The sequence below is a fragment of the Suncus etruscus genome, chromosome 17 (genome assembly GCF_024139225.1).
Source record: "Suncus etruscus isolate mSunEtr1 chromosome 17, mSunEtr1.pri.cur, whole genome shotgun sequence".
NCBI lineage: Eukaryota > Metazoa > Chordata > Mammalia > Eulipotyphla > Soricidae > Suncus > Suncus etruscus.
In genome coordinates this window covers 39,102,209-39,123,754 of record NC_064864.1, presented here as the reverse complement: position 1 = coordinate 39,123,754, position 21,546 = coordinate 39,102,209, and the positions used below count along the sequence as shown (strand labels likewise).

Sequence of the window (21,546 nt, the reverse complement as noted above, 5' to 3'; positions counted from 1 at the left end):
ATGCCTTCCCTCCCTCCTTCCCAACCCTTACCTGTATTTGAAACAGGCACTTTACTTCTCTCACTCATGAATATTGTCATGATAGTTGTTAGTGTAGTTATTTCCCTAACTGCACCAATACTCTTTGTGGTGAGCTTTATATTGTGAGCCTGTCCTTCCAGCCCTCATCTCTATTGTCTCTGGGGATTATTACAATAATGTCCTTAATTTTTCTTAAATTGAATTTCAGTGAAATCAAAATGTCTAATTTGACATTAGACAGTTATTTGTTTGCTTTTCCTATTTCCAGACTAGTTATGGAATTATGAGTTCAGTTAACTTTTTTTTTTACCTTTTTTTAATTTAAACAACTTTATTACATACATGATTGTGTTTGGGTTTCAGTCATGTAAAGAACACCACCCATCACCAGTGCATCAGTTAACTATTTTAAGGAGTTTTGCTTTCATTGATGTCTATATCAGTTTTATACTTGTGATTCAATGGGTTTCAGGTCTGATTTTTGTTAATAGTTCTTCATGGCTTACTTCAGTAAAAATGCTTCTCCATCATTTATTTCAGTATCTCTTTGCAGAACAAAGCTGCTTTTGAATAGCTTCAAAATCAATAATTCCTACAAAATTAATACATTGATACCGAGCCAAAAGAAGTGTTCTGTGCTCTTTCTTTGTTCTTTCTTGTGAAAATTATTATTAAAGTGAGACTATATTGTTTACATAATTTTCATTCCTTTTGGGGGGTGAAAGGCCATGTAAGGTAGTACTCAGGGCTTACTCCTGTCTCTACTCACATGGTCACTCCTGGTGGTGTTCAGGGGCTCTATGGTGAAGTCCCAGTCATCAAAACTGGTCCACCACGTGGAAAGCAACTGCCCTACCTGCTATACTATCTCTCTAGTTTCATATTATTTTCCTTTATTTTCTTGCCTGCATTAGATATAAAAGAACTACAATCTAGTAATGGGCTCATCAAATTATATTTTTTATTTAGGCCATACAGAGAAAAAATATCAGTATAAACAATTGACATCTAATACTAGTCTTTCTGTAAAATTGTCTACACAGAATAACTCAGTATGAGGTAAATACTACATATATATAGTCTCCAGCACAAGCATTACAGATTATTGAAGTAATTTATATATGTGCATTGATATTAAGGAAATTCTCTTTTAATGGAGCTTGGATATTTATAGGTCTTGAAAGAATGAACTGATGAAAATGGGGGAGGTATACAAGGCAATTTCAGGAAATGATGATGAGATAAACTCAAACCCAGGTGATCAGAAGTTAAAAACAACAGCACAGCAAAAACCAGATGGTCTCTTGTTCTTCATACAGGAATGAAGCAGAGTTCGTAGTGAGGGGGTAAAGTAAGAAATCTACTAGTAGTTGGAGTAGTATCAATGTCTTTGGGGTCAATCACAGGCTTTAAGTTGAAATTCTGTAAAATGGTGGTGAGAAATAAAAACAGCTCCATGCGAGCCAGACTCTCTCCCACACATACTCGTTTTCCTGAAAATAGCAAACACAATGCAAAAATGTCTTGAACACCTTTTATGTTTTGCAGAAAGAGAATATTAAATAATTATCTGATGAATGGTTAATAGGATCCACGAAAGGCAGAAAGTTTGAATATACAGATAAACAATAGACACATACGTGATCTCATTTGCCTTAACATGTATTCTTTTCTAAATAAGTGTTTACTGTGGATCAACATTATGCCAAATGTTTCATTAAATAAACTCATAATTGCTATTTTGACCATTTTAAACTCATTATTTTTCTAGAAATGCACATATACACGTAAATTAGTAATAACTTCTTATACTAGACTGCTGTTCCATTATCTTTGTTTTCATTCTTAATAACCTCTCTTATCTGCTATATATGTGTATATATTAATTATATATTTTTGTTTTCTTTTTTGGGCCACACCTGGTGACACTCAGGGGTTACTCTTGGCTATGCAGTCTGAAATTGCTCCTGGCATGGGGGACCATATGGGAGGCTGGGGGATCAAACTGTGGTTCATATAGGTTAGCACATGCAAGGCAAATGCCCTACTGCTTGTGCCACCTCTCTGGCCCTAAATATATTTACCTTTATCCAAATCCAACATACCAAGAAATTTTAGTCTTCTATAACAGTTATTTTTGGTTCAAATGCATATAATTTATGTTTTGTAATGCCTAGATTAGATTTTATTTTAAACTTTTCAAAAAACTAGATGCTATCCAAAGTTCCAATGAACTGGATTATTAACAATTCTAGTAAAGAAAAATAAATAAAATAATAAAATAAAAATAATAAACAGAAAATAGTATGGATACTGAGATTGATGTTTTAACTAAAGAATAAAGAGCAATTTAGTCAGTTCAACAGGGGTTACTGCATAAATTTAAATTAATTCCCCAAATGTATCTTATTTTCTAAGTACAAAAAATTAGTTGTTACCTGTTGAAAAGGCCATAAAATAGTCACTTTTCTTAAAATTGCCACTCTTATCCAGGAAGTGAGCAGGGTCAAACACCTTTGGTTTGGGAAATTCTTTGTCATCATGCAGGATTGAAGTCAGTGATGCTAATATGGTTGTGCCCTAAAATAATTATAAACTGAGTTGTGAATCTGGAATAATCTAATTTATTTCACAATAAGATGAAAATCTGGGGCCGGAGAGATAGCATGGAGGTAAGGCGTTTGCCTTGCGTCCAGAAGGACGGTGGTTCGAATCCCGGCATCCCATATGGTCCCCCATTTCTGCCAGGGGTGATTCCTGAGCCAGGAGTGACCCCTGAGCGCTGCTGAGTGTGAGCCCCCCCCCAAAATGAAAATCTTATTAACATCTTCCATGAATTGCAATAACCATTATAAACATTAATTATAATAAAAATTTAAACTTTTTCCTGAATAAAATCACTGAAATGTAAGCACTAAAACTATAAAGAAAACATCCTTTTCATAAGGAAGGGAAAAAGCTCTAATTTGTTTACATCTTTGCAAAATCCTCTATTAGATTGTCTTATAGCAGGCATTTACACCAACAAGGAATATGCAAATTTAGTCTATTTATTACATGTCTTGCACTCTTGTTTTCATATATGGTTGGATACAGACTGTGAAAAGGGGACCTTTTGAATAGAGCCACCAGATCAGAATAACCAAAACATGTCTTACCTTGGGTATAAAGTAGTTTCTGAATTTAACGTCACAAGTCACAGTATGAGGCATACCAGTAGGATTAAGGTCAATATATCTCTGGACTTCATGTACCAAGGCATCCATGTAGGGCATACTGCTCCTGTCCTGCATGCAGGGCCTCCTGTGTCTGCCAATCACACGCTCAATCTCTTCCTGGGCTTTCGCTGAGAAGACACAATTTCAACTCATGGAAAGAGTACAATGAGTATCACATGTGTGTCACATTTCAAGGACATGCAAAGCATTATATATGTCCAACATCATTATAGGCATCAGCTACAATTCAGAATTTATTGATGCATATAACTTTCTATCAAACATAAGATTTATCTCTGCACATCTACATATTAGCACATGTGATATACAGAAATTGTTTATAAAATATTAATGAAATTAAGAAATTTTAGACTGTAACAGAGAAAAGTAGGAGGTATTAATTTTGTATCTAATACTTGCAAAATATAACTCAATTGCAATGAATCTAAATGTGGGCATTGTAGTATATTTATGTATTGTATGTTCAATTTCAAGGCCATTATTTTCATCCTCTATCTTACAAAATTGCAACTTGAACTTGCTAAAACTTTCTTCTAAGATCTATGCTTCTTTTTCTAATTCCTTTTATATTTTTCTTTTTTTTCTTTTTTCCTTTTTCTTTTTCCTTTTTTTTAGGGCCACACCCTGTGGCACTCAGGGGTTAGTCCTGGCTATGTGCTCAGAAATCTCTCCTGGCTTGGGGGACCACATGGAATGCTGGGGGATCAAACCAAAGTCCATCCTAGATCAGCTGCATACAAGGCAAATGCACTACCACTGTGATATCGCTCCAGCCCCATCCTTTTATATTTCTTACCTATTTTTAGATAATATTTGATTTCATAGTATGAGTAGTTAAAATTTGCCATCTTAGCATCTTATAACAAAAGACATATTTCATAAAGAAACATATATATATACATTTACACATATAATTATCCTTATTCTACTTCTCCAATATGCTTAGACCACAATTTTTGGCTTATTAGAACATTAATTTAACATTATTATGACTACATAAACCAGGTATACTTTTAAAACAGCTATTATTATGCTAACTTTTGGAAACTTTATTCCAGTTCAGCATATGTATCTATATTTCAGTTCATACTTGAAATATTTTTATTTTATTTATTTTTCATTTTTATTAATTTACTTTTATTTTATTAAATTTTTAAGCACTGTGGTTTCAAAATAGTTCATGTTTGTGTTTCAATAAAACATTTGAGTTCAGTCAAAAATTTACACCACCCTTGACCTTGCATATTTCCTGCCACCAATATCCATCCCGTTTTCCTCCCATCCTCACCCTGTTGTCTCCCTTCACTCTCTTTCACTCACTCACTCACTCATTCACTCCTGATTTTATTTTAAAGTGATTTTATCACTTTATACCTTTTCAGACCCCCGTTTTCGTCCAGTCATCAGTTCAATTATCATTGTCATAGTAGATCCTTCTCTACTCTAATTGTAATCCAGGATCTTCGTAGCAAGCATCATGCCATGGATGGATTGGTTCTTCTGCCCTCATCTTTATTGCTTTTGTATATTATTACCATATTATCATTTATTATTCTTATATTCCTCAAATGAGTGAGATTATTTTGTCTATTCCTCCCCCTCTGACTTATTTCACTCAGCATAATAATATCCATTTCTATTCATGTATAAGCACATTTCATGATGTCATTTTTTCCTAATGGTTACATAGTATTCCATTGTGTAGATGTCTTATTTTCTTTAGCCACTCATCTGTTTTCAGGCACCTGGGTTGCTTCCAGATTCTAGCTATTGTAAATAGTGCTATTGTAAATAGTGCTGCAATGAAAGTAGGAATGCAGAGGCATTTTTGTATGTTGTTTTGGGGTTCCTCGGGTATATCTGTAGAATGGTATTGCTGGATCATATGAAAGCTCAATTTCTAGTTTTCCAAGAAATATCCATATTGCTTTCCAAAATGGCCGGACCAGTCTTCATTCCCACCAGCAGCACATGAAAGTCCTTTTCTCTCCACATATACTCTAGCACTGGTTGTTCTTGTACTTTGTGATATGTGCCAGTTTTAATGACATGAGATGGTATCTTATTGTTGTTTTGCTTTGCATCTCATATCACTGACTATTAGTGATGGGAACACTTATTTCATGTTTCTTTTGGCCTTTTGTATTTCTTCTTTGAGAAAATGTCTGCTCATTTTTTCTCTCAATTTTTTGATGGGGTTAGATTTTTTAATGCTAAATTCTATCAATGCCTTGTATACCTTAGATACTAACCCATTATTGGAATGGTATTGGGTGAATAGTTTCTCTCATTCTTGTGGTAGCTTTGTATTCTAGTCACCATTTCCTTTGAAGTGCAGAAGCATCTCAGTTTAATGTGGTTTCATTGGTTTATCTTTGCTTCCATTTGCTTTGCCGAAGGTGTTTCCTTCTTAAAGAGACCTTTTGCATCAATATCATGGAATGTTCTGCTTATGTATTCCTTTATATACCTTAGAGTTTTGGGTATGATATAAAGATCTTTTATCTATTTTGATTAACCTTTGTATGTGATGTTAAAAAGAGGTCTGAGATAACTTTTTCGCATGCAGTTGACCAGTTATTTCAACACCAGTTGTTGAAAAGTCTTTCCTCCAATTTGTATTTCTTGTCCCTTTATAATTGATGCTATACCTGAATGTCAGTCTAAAAGTATTCAAGTCTATTCCTTTGATCTGAGTTTCTGTTTTTATTCCAGTACTATGCTGTTTTAATGACTACTATTTTTTGGTTTTTGGGCCACACCTGGTTACGCTCAGGGGTTACTCCGGGCTATGCGCTCAGAATTGCTCCCATCTTGGGAGACCATATGGGACATCCATCCTAAATTAGCACGTGCAAGGCAAAGGCCTTTTCACTTGCTCCACCACTCAGGCCCCTTGACTATTGTTTTATAATACAGTTTAAATTGGAAGAAAGTGATGCCTCCAAACTTCTTTTCCTAAATAAACAATTATGTTCCAAATGTATTTCAAGAGTGTTCGGTCCACTTCTTTGAAGAATGTCATGATATTATAGGAATTGCTTAAATATGTACACTGCTTTGGACAGTATTATTATTTTAATCCATGAGAAATGTCTTGTCTCCATTTTTTTGTGTCTTATTCTTTTTTTTGGGGGGGGCACACCCATTTGACGCTCAGGGGTTACTCCTGGCTATGTGCTCAGAAATCGCCCCTGGCTTGGGGGGGACCATATGGGGAGCCAGGGGATCGAACCGTGGTTCGTCCTACGCTAGCGCTTGCAAGGCAGACACCTTACCTCTAGCGCCACCTTCCCGGCCCCTGTGTCTTATTTCTTGAAGTAGTGTTTTGTAGTTTTCTTTGTAAAATTTCTTGAAATAGTGTTTTGTTCTTAAAATAGTATTTTGTAGTTTTCTCTCTATAGAACTTTCACCTCTTTTGTTAAGTTGACTTCAAGGATTTGATTTTCTGAAGCACATTTGTGAATGGGATTGTTTTTTTTTTTTATGTCTCTTCTCTTTCATTATTTATATATAGAAAGGCCATGAAATTTTACATCTTAATTTTGTAACCTAATATATTACTATCCATATCTATTGTTCCTAGAATCTTTTTGTATAGTCTTTAGGATTTTCTAAATATAGTAACATATCATCTACAAACATTGAGAGCTTGATTTTTTCTTTTTTTTATGGATGCCCTTGATATCTTATTCTTGCCTAAACTCTGACAAGTACTTCCAGTACTATATTTTATAGGAATGGCAAGAAGAGGCAAACTTGTCTTGTGCCATATATAGGAAAAGTTTTTAGTGTTCTCACTCATCTATGGGTTTTAAGAAAAATTAAAGACATTACTGTAACAAGGCCCAGAGACAATATAGTTAAGACCTCGAAGGACCAGCTCACAATTTGAAGCTCACCACAAAGAGTGGTAAACTCTGTTAGGGAAATAACTACACTACCAAGTAATATGACAATGTTAAAGAATGAGAGAAGTAGAATGCCCCTCGAGAACACAGGCAGGGGTGGGAGAAATGGGGGCTTTGGTGGTGGAAATGTTGCACTAGTGAAATGGGGTATTCTGTTTATAACTGAAACCCAACTACAAACATGCTTGTAATCATGGTGGTTAAATAAAGATTTAAATTAAAAAAAGAAAAGGTTTTAGTGTTTGTCATTGGCTTGTGGTAAATTTTCTTGACTATATTGATAAAAATTCCATCAATTCACATCTTGTTGAGAGTTTTTATTCTGAACACATGTTACACCTTGTCAAATGCTTTCTCTGTGTCTATTAATATGATCATATGGTATTTGTTTTTACTTTTATTATATGGTGTATTATATTAATTGACCTCCATATATTAAACCATCCTTGCATCTATGAATGAAACCTACTTGGTCAAAGTGTATATGATCTTCTTAGTTATCTGTAGTATTCTATCTGCTAGTATTTTGTTGAGGATCTTTCCATCTGTGTGCATCAGGGATATCAGCCTAGAGTTTCTTTTTATTTTTGGTGGTTATTCTTTCTGCTTTTGCTATCAAGGTAAGATTTGCTTCATAAAAATTTATTGGAAGTCAGTTAAGAAAGATTGTCTGTAGGCTTTCTTGAGAGGTTAGAAAGAATTCACTAGTGAATTCATCTGAGCCTTGACTTTTGGTTTTGAGAAGCCATTTGATTTTCATTTCCATTTTCTCAATATTGATAAATCTGTTCAAGTACTTCGGATTATCTTGGTTCAACCTTGGAAGATTATAGGAGTCCAAGAATTTATCCTTTTTTCCAGATTCTCTTGTCTTGGGCATAATAATTCTCTAAGTAATTGTCATTTCTCTTGAAGTGCAGAAATATCTCAGTTTAACATAGTAGCTTTTTTAAATTGTTATTTCTACTTGCTTTGCCAATGGTGTTTTCTCCTTAAAGAGGCCTTTAGTTTCAATGTCATGGAAAGCACTGATTATGTTTTTCTTTTTTTTTTTTTTGGTTTTTAGTTTTTGGGCCACACCCGGTGACGCTCAGGGGTTACTCCTGGCTGTGTGCTCAGAAGTCGCTCTTGGCTTGGGGGACCATATGGGACGCCGGGGGATCGAACCGCGGTCCGTCCAAGGCTAGTGCAGGCAAGGCAGACACCTTACCTCTAGCGCCACCGCCTGGCCCTGATTATGTTTTTCTTAATGTTTAATCCATTTTGATTGATCTTTGTGCATGATGTTAAAAGGAGGTCGGAGATCTTTTTTTGCATTAATTGACCAATTATTCCAATACCACTTATTGAAGAGGCTTTCCTCAGTACACTTTATATTTTTTGTCCCTTTGATTTTCTGTAGTATCTGTAGTGACATCACCCATTTCTTTTTTGATTCCATATTTTAAAGTTTCTCTTTCTTTGTGAATCTTGATAATGGTTTACAGACTTTATTTTTTCAAAGAACCAACTCTTCCTTTCATTGACCTTTTGGATAGTTTATTTGCCTAAGTTATATTATTTCTGCTCTAAGTTTTATTATTTCATCCTCCATGCTTATTTTTATTCATGTACAATTTTTAATATTAGAATATTAAGTAATTTATTATTTATTCATTCAGTTATTTATTTAGACACTTTCAAACTTCCTGATACATGCTTGCAAAGCTATAAATTTCCTCTAAACATTACTTTTGCTGTGTCCAACAATTTCTGATAATTCGTGTCTTCATTCTCATTTGTTTTCAGAAATCTTTAGACTTTTTCTTTGGTTTCATCTCTGACCCACTGGTTGTTCAGTAGTGAGCTGTTTAATTTCCTGGTGCTAAAGTATTTTATCTATGTGTGTTAGTAATTCACTTATATTTTCAGTGTGTCCTGATCTGAGAAGATAGTTGATACCATTTCTATCATCTTGATATAATAGAGTTATGTTTCATGGCTCAGAATATGGTCTATCTTGAAGAATGTCACAGGTGCATTGAAGAAGATGTGTATCCTTCAGTCTGGGGATACATATATGTAAATATATTCCATATAGTCATACATTAAGACACTATCATTATTCAAGTTTTTAAATTTTTATTTTATTGAAACCATTGTGAGTTCCAAACTCCTTCATGGTTGGGTTTCAGACATACAATGAATCAGGGCAATCCCATCAACAATGTCCACCTCCCCTCACCAATGTGCATCCAATACCACCCCAGGCTGCATCCCCAAGGCTGCCAGTATAACAGGGCTGTTTTAAAATTATATTGTTAAAGTTTGGGTCTCTTGATTCCATTGTTGTTGCCTTTGGCTTGGATATATAGTTCAGTCCTTTTTTTGTTTGTTTGTTTGTTTTTGTGTTTTTCGGCCTCACCCGTTTGATGCACAGGGGTTACTCCTGGCTAAGCGCTCAGAAATTGCCCCTGGCTTGGAGGGGACCATATGGGATACCGGGGGATGGAACCGCGGTCCTTCCTTGGCTAGTGCTTACAAGGCAGACACCTTACCTCTAGCGCCACCTCACCGGCCCCAGTTCAGTCCTTTTTTTTAACACTATCAATGCACTTGAGATAGCTTGGCCCCTGGTCCTCATCCTTTTTAATGCCTATCTGCATTAGAGTACACCCTTCAGTGCTTTTGTTTGTTTGTTTGTTTTTGTTTTTGGGTCACATCCGGCAGCGCTCAGGGGTTACTCCTGGCTCCCTGCTCAGAAAATCAACCCTGGCAGGCACGGGGGACCATATGGAATGCCGGGATTCAAACCACCATCCTTCTGCATGAAAGGCAAACTCCTTACCTCCATGCTATCTCTCTGGCCCCTTCAGTGCTTCTTTTAAGGTTGGCTTCAAGTCTGTAAAGTTCCTGAACTGTTGTTTATTCATGAATCAGTGTGTCCTTTCTTTAAACCTGAATGAATGTCTGGCTGGGTAAAGTATTCTTGCTGAGGTGTTCATTTCATTGAGTTCTTACACTTTACCCCATCACTGCATTTGGGCTTGAGAGTTGCTTGTGAGAACTATGCAGTAAATCTTAAGGATGCGTCTTTGATCTTCTGCTTTCATTATTCTGTCTCTATCTGTGGTTTTCATTATTGTGACTAGGATGTGTTTTGGGGTGCTTTTCTTTAGGGTCTCTTTTATCTGGTCCTCTTTGGGCATCCAGGATATGGGAGTATGCACTCTTAAGTTCTGAAAAATTCTTAGCAATGATGTATTTGACTTATGATTTTTTAAATAAAAGATAGGTTATTTTTATTTAAAGTCACAAGCAGCTGACTCAGTGACCAATTTTAGTATATGTGCTGCCAAAACGAGCACAGATGGTCATTTCTTAATAATTAATGGATGTGTAGATACAAAAAAATCACACTCCTAAACATAGATGCACCCAACGAGGGGCAACAAAAATAATTTAAAAAATTACTAATAGAACTGAAGATCAATAAGCAATTATCAAGATTCACAAAAAGAAAACTTTAAAAATAAATCAGAAATAAAAAGGGAGATTTAACCATAGATTTTACAGAAATTCAAAGGGTAACAGATATTATTTGAGACTCTTTTTGACCCAAATTAGAGGTCTGGAAGAAATGGATGACTTCTTAGACTCCTAAACCTTCCAAAGTTGATCCAAAATTACCTGAAATACCTGAACAAACTTTTCACTATTGAAGAAATTGAAATGATAATGAAAAGACTTCCCCCAAACAAAACCTTAAGCCCATATGCATTCACTAGTAAATTCTTTCAAACCTTTCAAAAGTACCTACTGCCAATTCTCTGCAGGTTCTTCTAGGAAATGAAAGTAAAAGAAACAGTCCCAAACAGTTTCTATGAAGCAAACATTCACTCTGATACCAAACTCAGACACAGACACCAAAAAAGAGAGAGATTTATCAGCCAATATTTTATTGAAGATATATGCAAATATCTTCAGCAAAATATTAGCAAATAGAATACAAGAGATAATCAAAAGATCATCAAGACATCTCGATTCATTCAAAAAGGATTCATTCCAGAGATGCCAGCATGGTTTCACATACACAAGCCATCCAATATAATATGCCAATCAATAAAAGAAAATATCATATGATCATATAGATAGATTTAGAGAAAGTATTTTACAAGGCATAGCACCAAAACATGTTTTATTTTTTATTTGTTTATTTGCTCAGGGGTTACTCTTGGCTATGCACTCAGAAATTGCTCCTGGCTTGGGGGACCATATGGGATGCCTGGGGATTGAACTGTGGTCTTTCCTAGGTCAGTGGCATGTAAGGCAAATGCCTGACCGCTGTGCCACTGCTCTGGCCCCATTTAAAACATGTTTTAAAAACATCTCAACAAGCTGGGAATTGAAGAAACTTTCATCAAAATTGTCAAAGTAATTTACCACAAAATGATTGCAAGCATTATATTAATGGGGAAATAACTAAAAGACCATAACCCTTCAACAGATGAATGGTTAAAGAAACTGTGGTACATATGGAATATTAAGCAACAGTCAGGAGAGATGAAGTCATGAAATTTTCCTATACATGGATGTACATGGAATCTATTATGCTGAGTGAAATAAGTCAGAGGGAGAGAGATAGATGGAGAATAGTCTCACTCATCTATGGGTTTTAAGAAAAATAAAAGACATTCTTCCAATAATTTTCAGAGACAAAATAGAGGAGGGCTAGAAGTTCCAGCCCACTACATGAAGCTCACCACAAAGAGTAGTGAGTGCAGTTAGAGAAATAACTACATTGAGAACTATCATAACAATGCGAATGAATAAGGGAAGTAGAAAGCCTGTCTAGAGCACAGGTGGGGGGGGGGGAGAAGAGAGATTTGGGACATTGGTGATGGGACTGTTGCACTGGTGAAGGGGGTGTTCTTTAATGACTAAAACCCAACAACAATCATGTTTGTAATCAAGGTGTTTAAATAAAGATTTAAAAAAGACAGTCTTCTAAAATATGACAAAGAGAAGGATGCCATTCCTCACCAATTCTAGTCAATAAAGTACAGAAAATACTCACAATTAATCTAGAAAAAAATAACAAGGGCATCCACATAGGAAAAGCAAAATTCAAGCTCCAACTGTTTGCAGAGGACATGATGCTGTATCTAGAAAATTCTTAAGAGACTATAAAATAGCTTCTAGAAGCAAGAGACTTGGAAAGTAAAGTGGCAGATACAATTGTAATACGCAAAAATCCAAGATCTTTCTATACACAAATAATGAAAGAGAAAAAATATATTTAAAGATAATCTCATTCACAATTGTGTCTCAGAAAATTAAGTACTTTGGAGTCAATTTAAGTAAAGAGGAGAAATATCTATTAAAAAACAAACAAACAAAATATTGTTTCAAGAGTAAAAGAGCATACAAGGAGTTGAAAAAATATACTATGTTTATGGATTAGGAGAATGAACATCATTAAAATAGCACTACTTTATAAATTGTTGTACAGATTTAATGCAATCACTATTAGAATATTTATTTCATTTTTCAAAGAAGTGGGCCAAACATTCCTGAAATTCATATGGAAATATTGATGTGCATAAATCAATAAAGCAATCAATGGGAAAATGAAGATAGGAGTTATAAATTTTCCCAACTTTAAAACTTACTATAAAACCTTAGGAAGTAAAGAAGTATGACACTGAAATAAAGACAGACCCTTAGATCATTGGAATAGACTTGAATATTCTGAGACTGATCTCAGATATACATATGATCAATAAATATTTAATAAAGAGCAAAAATATACATAGTAGACTAAGAAAAACTTCAACAAAAAGTGTTGAGAAAACTGGTCAACTACATGCAAAAAGTGAACACAGACCTCTCTTTAATATCATGTAAAAAAAAAGGCAAATCAAAAGGAATTAAAGACCTTTGTATCAGATCTGAAACTGTAAGATACTTAGAGGAAAACAAGCAGAACTATCCATGACATTGAAGTTAAAGGTATCTTAAAGGAATCAAAACCTGGCCAAGCAGGTGGAAGCAAAAACAAATAAATGGGAACTAGATTAAACTGAGAAGCTTCTTCATCTCAAGGAAATGGTAACTAGGATACAGAGACTACCCATGAAATGAGAGAAACCATTTATCCAATACCTATCAGATAACGGGTTCAAATCTAAGATATTAAAAGGCACTGAGAGAACTTAGCAACAAATAAACATCTAGTCCCATCAAAAAATAGAGAGAAAAAAAATGAACAGACGTTTCCTCAAAAAAGAAATACAGATAGTCAAAAGGCACACAGAAAAATGTTCCACATAACTAATAATTAGAGAGACAGATAAATCAAAACAACACCACAGAAACTGGCACACAAAGAACAAGAACACCAGTCCTAGCATGAATGCGAGGGACTCTCACTCCTGGTTAAATGTAGACTTGTCCAGCCATTTTTGAAAACAATATGATTATTCCTCAAAAAGATAAAATTGAGTTTCCATATGATCCAGCGATACCATTCCTCCCTTGGAACCCTAAAACATCATGTAGAAATCTCTTCTGCACTCCATTGTTCATTGCAAGGTTGTTTACAGAAACGACCCAAGTACCCAAGAACATGAGTGACTAAAGACATTGGTACATCTACAATACAATACTATGCAGCCATTAGGAAAAATGAAGTCATGAAATGTACTTATGCATGGATATATATGGAGAGTATTATGCTGAGTGAAATGAATCAGAAGGTAGACAGAATAATCTCACTCATTCATGGAATATACGAAAAATAAAAGACAGTATAGTAATATACAGAGAGAGAGAGAGGGAGGGAGAGAGAGAGAGAGAGAGAGAGAGAGAGAGAGAGAGAGAGAGAGAGAGAGAGAGAGAGAGAGAAGCAAAAGGTCTGCCCAAGAGATGGGGAGGAAGAGATGGGAGAGAAACTGGAGACATGGTGGTAAAAAAAAAGTGCACTGGTGAATGGTGATGTATCATCTAACTGAAACTTAATTATGAACAATTTTGTGACCATGGTGCTTAGATAAAGTGATCCATAAAATATCACAATGATAGTTGGAAGTGTCACTCTGGACAAGGACTTAATGTTGAAAGTGGATAAAATAATATTCAAAGTACCCCCATCATTAATAATTAGTGTTAACCATAGTGTCAAAGGAAAAAAAATAAGAAAAAAATAAAATGTCAGTCTATGATGCAGGCAGAAGGGAGTTTGGGGTGGAAAATGAGCACATTGATGGCAGAAATGTGCACTGTGAAGTGTGGTGTACATTAGAAATGAAACACAATAATAAACAATTTTGTAACCCTGGTGTTTAAATAAAGAATCTCTTCAGGAACAATATTGCAAATCATAGTGTCTAAGAGGAAAATAAAAAGGAGAGACGAAGAGTGTAAGAGAGAGAGAGAGACAGAGAGAGACAGAGAGAGAGACAGAGAGAGACAGAGACAGACAGAGACAGAGACAGAGACAGAGAATAAAAATGTCTGCTCCAGAAGCATGCAGAGGGAAAGGCAGAAGAAAAACTGGGGTCATGGGTGGCAGATAACATGCACAAATGAAACTCCATTTTGAACAGTTTTGTAACTGTGAACACATAAACCCAACTGTATTATGATCAACCTTGTATCTATGGTGTTTAAAGTAACTTAAAAACAAATAAAATATGAAAACATATATAAACCTACATATTATTATATTTTAAATGAATATAAAAATTTACAATACTTTTATATGCACAGAAATTATTTAAGATACACTCAGTTGATGTCTAAAATTTCTACCTTTGAATTGGGGTGGATATTTCTATTTTTCATTCCTTGGCTTCTGACAGTGCATTATCAGTATAGGATATATTTCTGAAAATGCATGTATTCAATTACTGTTTTCCTTTTTTTTACTTTCTACTATAATTTCATTTATTTATTTAGTCATGCTCCCTAATTATATAAAGATTTTCATAATTTCCTCTTCATTACATTTGCGTAAATTAAGCAGGTAGCAGACAAGTAAATAATAAAGTTTCTCTAAGAAAATAAAGATTCTCTTGTGTGCCTTTGCTGTGTGCATCAAGATTTTCTTTTTTTCTTTTGGGGGGGGGCACACCCGTTTGATGCTCAGGGGCTACTCCTGGCTAAGCTCTCAGATATCGTTCCTGGCTTGGGGGGACCATATGGGACACCGGGAGATCGAACCGGGGTCACGATCTTTCCTTGGCTAGCGCTTGCAAGGCAGACACCTTACCTCTAGCGCCACCTTCCTGGCACCGCATCAAGATTTTCTAAGTTTTTCCTGTCCACCGTGCTGACATACCTGTGACATCTGGATGTTTTAGCAGCAGGAGCAAAGCAAATCTCAGAGTGATACTTGTTGTCTCTGTCCCAGCTCCAATTAGATCAAATGCAGTGACCACCAAGTTTTCTAAAGAAAACACCTGATCTTGATTCTGTTTTATTTTTAATAAAAAATTTCAAAAATTATTTGAGAAAATAATTTTCCAGAGTTAATTGATTCAATATAACTAATATTGTTTATATAATTAAGTCTACATATAAGATTCAAGGTATATTTTAGAAAATTCTACCAATGGTATAATAAAACAGTGTAGGTCACATGACTAAAAGCTAATTTTCCAGTGTCTTAGCCCTTATTTTTGTAAATATTCTGTTTATTAGACTGTTTCACATCTTTTGATCAGTGAGACATAATTATAAAACTTACTGAATTATTTCTTCTATTCCTCTTTTTAATTCAAACTAAGGTGAAAGAGCAGAATATTTTTGACTCTCCTGTTTTTTGACACAAAGTTTCTCAAAGTAATTTCTGATTATCCATTGAATTTCTCTGTTGTCTTTTTTTTTTTTTTTAATATGGAAGCTTCATGAATTTGCGTGTATTCCTTGCACAGGGACCATGCTAATCTTCTCTGTATCGTTCCAATTTTAGTATATGTGCTGCCGAAGCAAGCACTGTTGTCTGTTGTTTCAACTCCCCTTTCATTTCTGATTTTATTTAATAGTATTCTCTCCCTCTTTTTCTGGGTCTTGATAATGGTTTATTACTCATGTTTATACTTTTTAAAGAAGCAACTCATTTCATTGATCTTTTGGAATTATTTTTGTTTTCAGTTTACTAATATCTGCCTGAAAAAAATTTTTTTTTGTTTACTCCTGGCTCTGCACTCAGAAATCGCTCCTGGAAGTCACGGGGGACCATATGGGATGCCAAATTTGAGCCATGGTCTGTTCGAATTAGCTGTGTGTAAGGCAAACGCCCTACCCCTGTGTATCTCTCCGGCCCCATTGATGTCTATATTTAAGTCTATTTGCTGAACTCTCATTGAGTGCATCAATGTTTAGGAAAATAATTTCTTCCTGATGTAAAAACCTTGGTTTTAATAAATAACTTTATCTCTCTTATAACCTTTCTGAGAATGAGATCTATGTCCCTTGATATTGGTATGTCCACCTCAATCCTTTTTGGGGGAGTAGTTTGCTTAAAGATTTGTCTTCCAACCTTTTATTTTCAGTCCGTTTGCTCTGAAGTTTTCTTGCAAGCAGCAGAATATTAAATTTAATTTTCTTATCTATTTAACCACTCTGTGTCTCTTATTTAGTGTCTTTAATCCACTGAAATTGAGAAAGATCATTGAACTTTGTGCCAGTTTGGTATATTTATAGGGTTTCCCTTGCCTAATAATGAGCCCCTCTTTAAAAAGTTCTTTAAGACTTTCTTTATAAGTTCTTTTAAAATTGGCTTTAAAGTTGGCTTTAAGTCTGTAAAGTTCCTGAGCTGTTATTGATTCGTGAAGCTGAGTTATCCTTCCTTCATTCCTGAATGTTAGTTTGACTGATTAAAATATTCCTGGTGAGGTGTTCATTTCATTGATTTTCCCCCCACTATATTCCACCAGTGGATTGGCCAAGAGGGCTGCTTTAGGGAAACCTGCTATGAATCTTAAGGATGCTTATTTAGAAGTAATTTCCATTTTTAATCTTGCTGCTTTCAGTATTCTGTCTCTATCTGTGGTTTTCATCATTGTGCCTACAATGTGACTTTGGTTGGTTTCATTTAGGTCTCTTTTAACTGGTACTCTTCAGGTGTACAAGATGTGGGTTCATGTGTTTTTCATTTCTGGAGCTCCTGAGCAATCATATAATTGACTGTTGCTTCTTCATAGGGGCTTGCTTCCTGGCTCTTTGGTATCTTGCTTATCTCTACTCTAGAGAAGCCCTTGTTCTCTCTCTAACACACTTCCCCCCTTTTTTCTCCTTTCATATTATCCTAAGTAGGTTTTATTCAATGAAAACTATCTTGTTTCACTAAAAAATATAGTCACTTTCCTCTAAAATGCAAGTGAAAATTTAGTAGACCCAGAATAACCTTGAAAAATAACATTCATAATTTCAATTCAATTTCAAGTTTTTATAAGCAAGTAATTAAGACTAATAACATATTTTTAAAAATTTATGTATTACATTTTTAGTCACCTTAGTGTCACAAGATTTTATGAGTATTTATGTGAGAAAATAATCTTTCAATATATGCTACAGTATTCATGCTTTCTTATACAACCTTTTTCTTCCATATCGATTAAACTTTAGGTCTCTTTTATTTAGTTTAGTTTTTTCTTTTATATTTTCAAAGCATAAACCTATGTATATTTATATCAGATTGACATTTTGAAATTTCTTTCCCTATCTTTATTGAAAATATTTTAGATTTGTCTTCAACCTCCAGACATATAAGACCATAAGCCTGAGACCTTTATTTTCCTTTCTTTATACATTGTTTGTATAAATATATCCATTTTCATTTTATAATATATATCTTTTAATATTTCTGTAATTGTTTTTATTTCACTGAAGTATAATTTTCTCACTTCTCATGTAATTATTAGTTACTGAAAAATAGGGCAGTGTATTATACTTATTTTTAATCAGTTCAACTCATAGTCTCCTTAATGCTTAGAATAGATTCATACACATATAGCACAGTGAAAGTACTTTATAACTTTATTTGTATAATTTTTTGAATGAACCCCACCAAATACAGACCTATTCAATAAACCACAAAGTACATCAAAAATCAAGTAAATGAACTTCCATTAACTTCTTACCTGTTCCATTTTGATCAGAAAACAATCAATAAAGTCCCGAGGATTATCAATGTCCAAGGACACTTGATGTTCTTTAATTTTCTCCATACAGTAACTTTTAAAATTAGCAAAATTTTGAACTAATTTTTTATAAATTCCTGGACAATAATCAAAGAGAATTGGGAAAAAATTGCAGAGCTAGGAGAGAAAACAATAGTTTATTAAACAATAAACATTCAATACATATAATCAAACCTGGTTAGAAACTGCATTATGTGTTCAATTAAAAGTCTTTTGAAAGAAAATATTTATTTTTATGACATTGAGACTAAAGGCATCTTCGAGGAGGAAACTGCATTCCCCAAACAATTCAAAGCAGAGATTAACAGATGGGAATATATTAAACTGAGAAGCTTCTGCACCTCAAAGGAAATAGTTCCCAGGATACAAGAGCCACCCACTGAGTAGGAAAAACTATTCACTCAACACCCATCAGATAAGGGGCTAATCTCCAAAATACACAAGGCACTGACAGAACTTTACAAGAAAAAAAAATCTAATCCCATTAAAAATGAGGAGAAGAAATGGATAGACACTTTGAGAAAGAAGAAATACAAATGGCCAAAAGGCACATGAAAAAATGCTCCACATCACTAATCATCAGGGAGATGCAAATCAAAACAACTATGAGGTACCACCTCACACCACAGAGATTGGCACACATAACAAAGAATCAGAACAAGCAGTGTTGGTGAGGATGTGGAGAGAAAGGAACTCTTATCCACTGCTGGTGGGAATGCTGTCTAGTTCAACCTTTATTGAAAGTGATATGGAGATTCCTCCAAAACCTAGAAATTGAGCTCCCATACGATCCAACTATACCACTCCTAGGAATATACCCAAGGAACACAAAAATACCATACAAAAATCCCTTCCTCACACCTATATTTATTGCAGCATTATTTACAATAGCAAGACTCTGGAAACAACCAAGATGCCCTTCAACAGATGAATGGCTAAAGAAACTGTGGTACATATACACAATGGAGTACTCTGCAGCCATCAGGAGAGATGAAGTCATGAAATTTTCTTATTCATGGATGTACATGGAATCTATTGTGCTGAGTGAAATAAGTCAGAGAGAGAGAGAGAGAGAGAGAGAGAGAGAGAAAGACGAAGAATGGTCTCACTCATCTATGGGTTTTAAGAAAAATGAAATACATTCTTGCAATAATTTTTAGAGACAAAAGAGAGGAGGGCTGGAAGTTACAGCCCACTTCATGAACCTCACCACAAAGAGTGATGAATTTAGTTAGAGAAATAAATACATTGAGAACTATCTTAACAATGAGAATGAATGAAAGAAATAGAAAGCCTGTCAAGAGAACAGGCGGGTGTGGGGTGGGGAGGAGGGTTATTTGGGACATTGGTGGTGGGAATGTTGCACTGGTGATGGGGGGGTGTCCTCTTATATGGCTGAAACTCATCCACAATCAGATATTTAATCAAGGTGTTCAAATAAAATATTATAAATAAAAAAGAAATATTTATTCGTATGTTGATGGATGTTTTGATGGAGAAGTGATTAACTACATGACCAATATATTAATCAACTCTATATTCATAATATTTATAGAATAAAAGAGTCTATCAATTATATCAAGTATATATTAATTTTTCCATATACTATAAAAATATTGGAATTTCTAAAATTCACATTGTGTTGTTTGGGGGCACACCTAACAGAGATTCTGGGAGCTACCAATGACACTGTGCTCAGGAGATACATTTATATATTCTATTTTATTTTTTAAAGCCATACAATGCTCAGAGTTTACTCCTGACTTCTGGCTTTGGGATAGAATCACACTTAGTAGAGTTCGAGGATCACAGGTCAGTTTGTGCAAAGCAATCAGATAGTACCCCTTTGTTCTATCTCTCCAAAACCATCAACTAATATATATTAAGTGACACCAGAGATTTAGAAAGCTTGAGCAGGAAAAAATATCTCTAATAGCTTCACAGAATTAGTATTTTAGAAGTGCAACTATCCTTAAGATATCATGAAGCATATTTCAACAGAAGATACCATTTAAATATTCTACATATAAAGTAACTGTGCAACAAAGTAGTTAGAATTCTCTGAAATCGGTCTAATATCTTTGATGCATCAAACTACATCAGTATTTCAATCATAAATATTTCAATATAATAAAGTACAGTATTCCTTGTTCTACCTTCCTCAATTATCTTGTTAATTAGGAAGACAAGTGAATCATAAATATCACGACCATAGTATTTCCTGAAAGTATATTTGTCATTTTTCCTAAATGCAGATTTTTGCATAAAGTATGATGAAAATGCCATTCATTGTTAATTGGAAGATAATATTTGTGGGTAATGAAAATCTTTTAATATGAGTCTGTAAGAGTGAAATGGGCATGTTTGGGGGAAGTTACTATGAGAAAACATAAAGAAAACATGACTCAATTGGTTTTATTTTCAGTTCTTTGTCTGGAATGTATTCTGAGCATTTAACTGACAATATTTAAAGGGCAAAGCCTTATTTCCCAGAGAAGCAGGCCATCAGACTAAGGTCTTTACAGCAATGTCACTCACACATTTACTTCTTGGATTATTGCGAGAGGTTTGAAATCTTGGAGAAAGAATATAAATAATTCTTCAGAAAAGAGCATATTGGCCTTACCTGAACCCATGAAGAGCTCAAAACTTCACTATTTTCCTTCAATCTTCTTATCATGTCTAGAAAAATTGGATCTGTATAATCAAAGCGATTCTGGAAAATAATGGAGCAGATCACATTGCATGGAGCACATCCCAAGATAAAAGTGGGATCACAGGGTGAGGCTAAATAAATGGAGAATTTTGTAAAATAAATATTTTATAAATATAAAATGCATAGAAAAACTTGTCTTTAAATCATGAGTAAGGAAAAAAAAATCAACGTTTAAAGTACATTCTTCCTAAAAACTTCCCTAACAAGAAAATGGCAACACTAACAAAATTGAAGGATCACTTTTACATTAAGTCTGTGCATACTACTTCAACCTAGGTGGCAAAATAATGTTCTAAATATATATCAAAATTTTATTTTAAACCATATGATAAGTAGACTTATTAACATAAACAATTAAGATATTTTATTTATTTACAAGTGTCTCTTAAGGTATATTTAAAAATATTTAATAGGCCAGTTAGTGCTTAATAGCTAAAACCATCAATATCCAATATTTTCTGTGTGAAAACCCT

General features: G+C 34.4%; 1 protein-coding gene and 1 non-coding gene across 2 annotated transcripts in view; both read right to left on the bottom strand.

The window, feature by feature from the left end:
* Positions 1–1,332: 1,332 nt before the first annotated feature.
* Positions 1,333–21,546, bottom strand: part of LOC126033411 (cytochrome P450 2C19-like) — a 93,859-nt gene continuing 73,645 nt past the window's right edge. Inside the window, exons 4-9 of the mRNA XM_049790401.1 lie at positions 20,984–21,144; positions 18,298–18,474; positions 10,971–10,992; positions 3,180–3,367; positions 2,460–2,601; positions 1,333–1,514 (exon numbers count right to left, since the gene is read on the bottom strand). Coding sequence (XP_049646358.1) covers positions 1,333–1,514; positions 2,460–2,601; positions 3,180–3,367; positions 10,971–10,992; positions 18,298–18,474; positions 20,984–21,144 — 872 coding nt within the window. The remainder of the gene's footprint in view (positions 1,515–2,459; positions 2,602–3,179; positions 3,368–10,970; positions 10,993–18,297; positions 18,475–20,983; positions 21,145–21,546) is intronic.
* Positions 16,042–16,148, bottom strand: LOC125995413 (U6 spliceosomal RNA). The gene has a single exon (XR_007490947.1). It is a non-coding gene; the product is annotated as a U6 spliceosomal RNA (small nuclear RNA).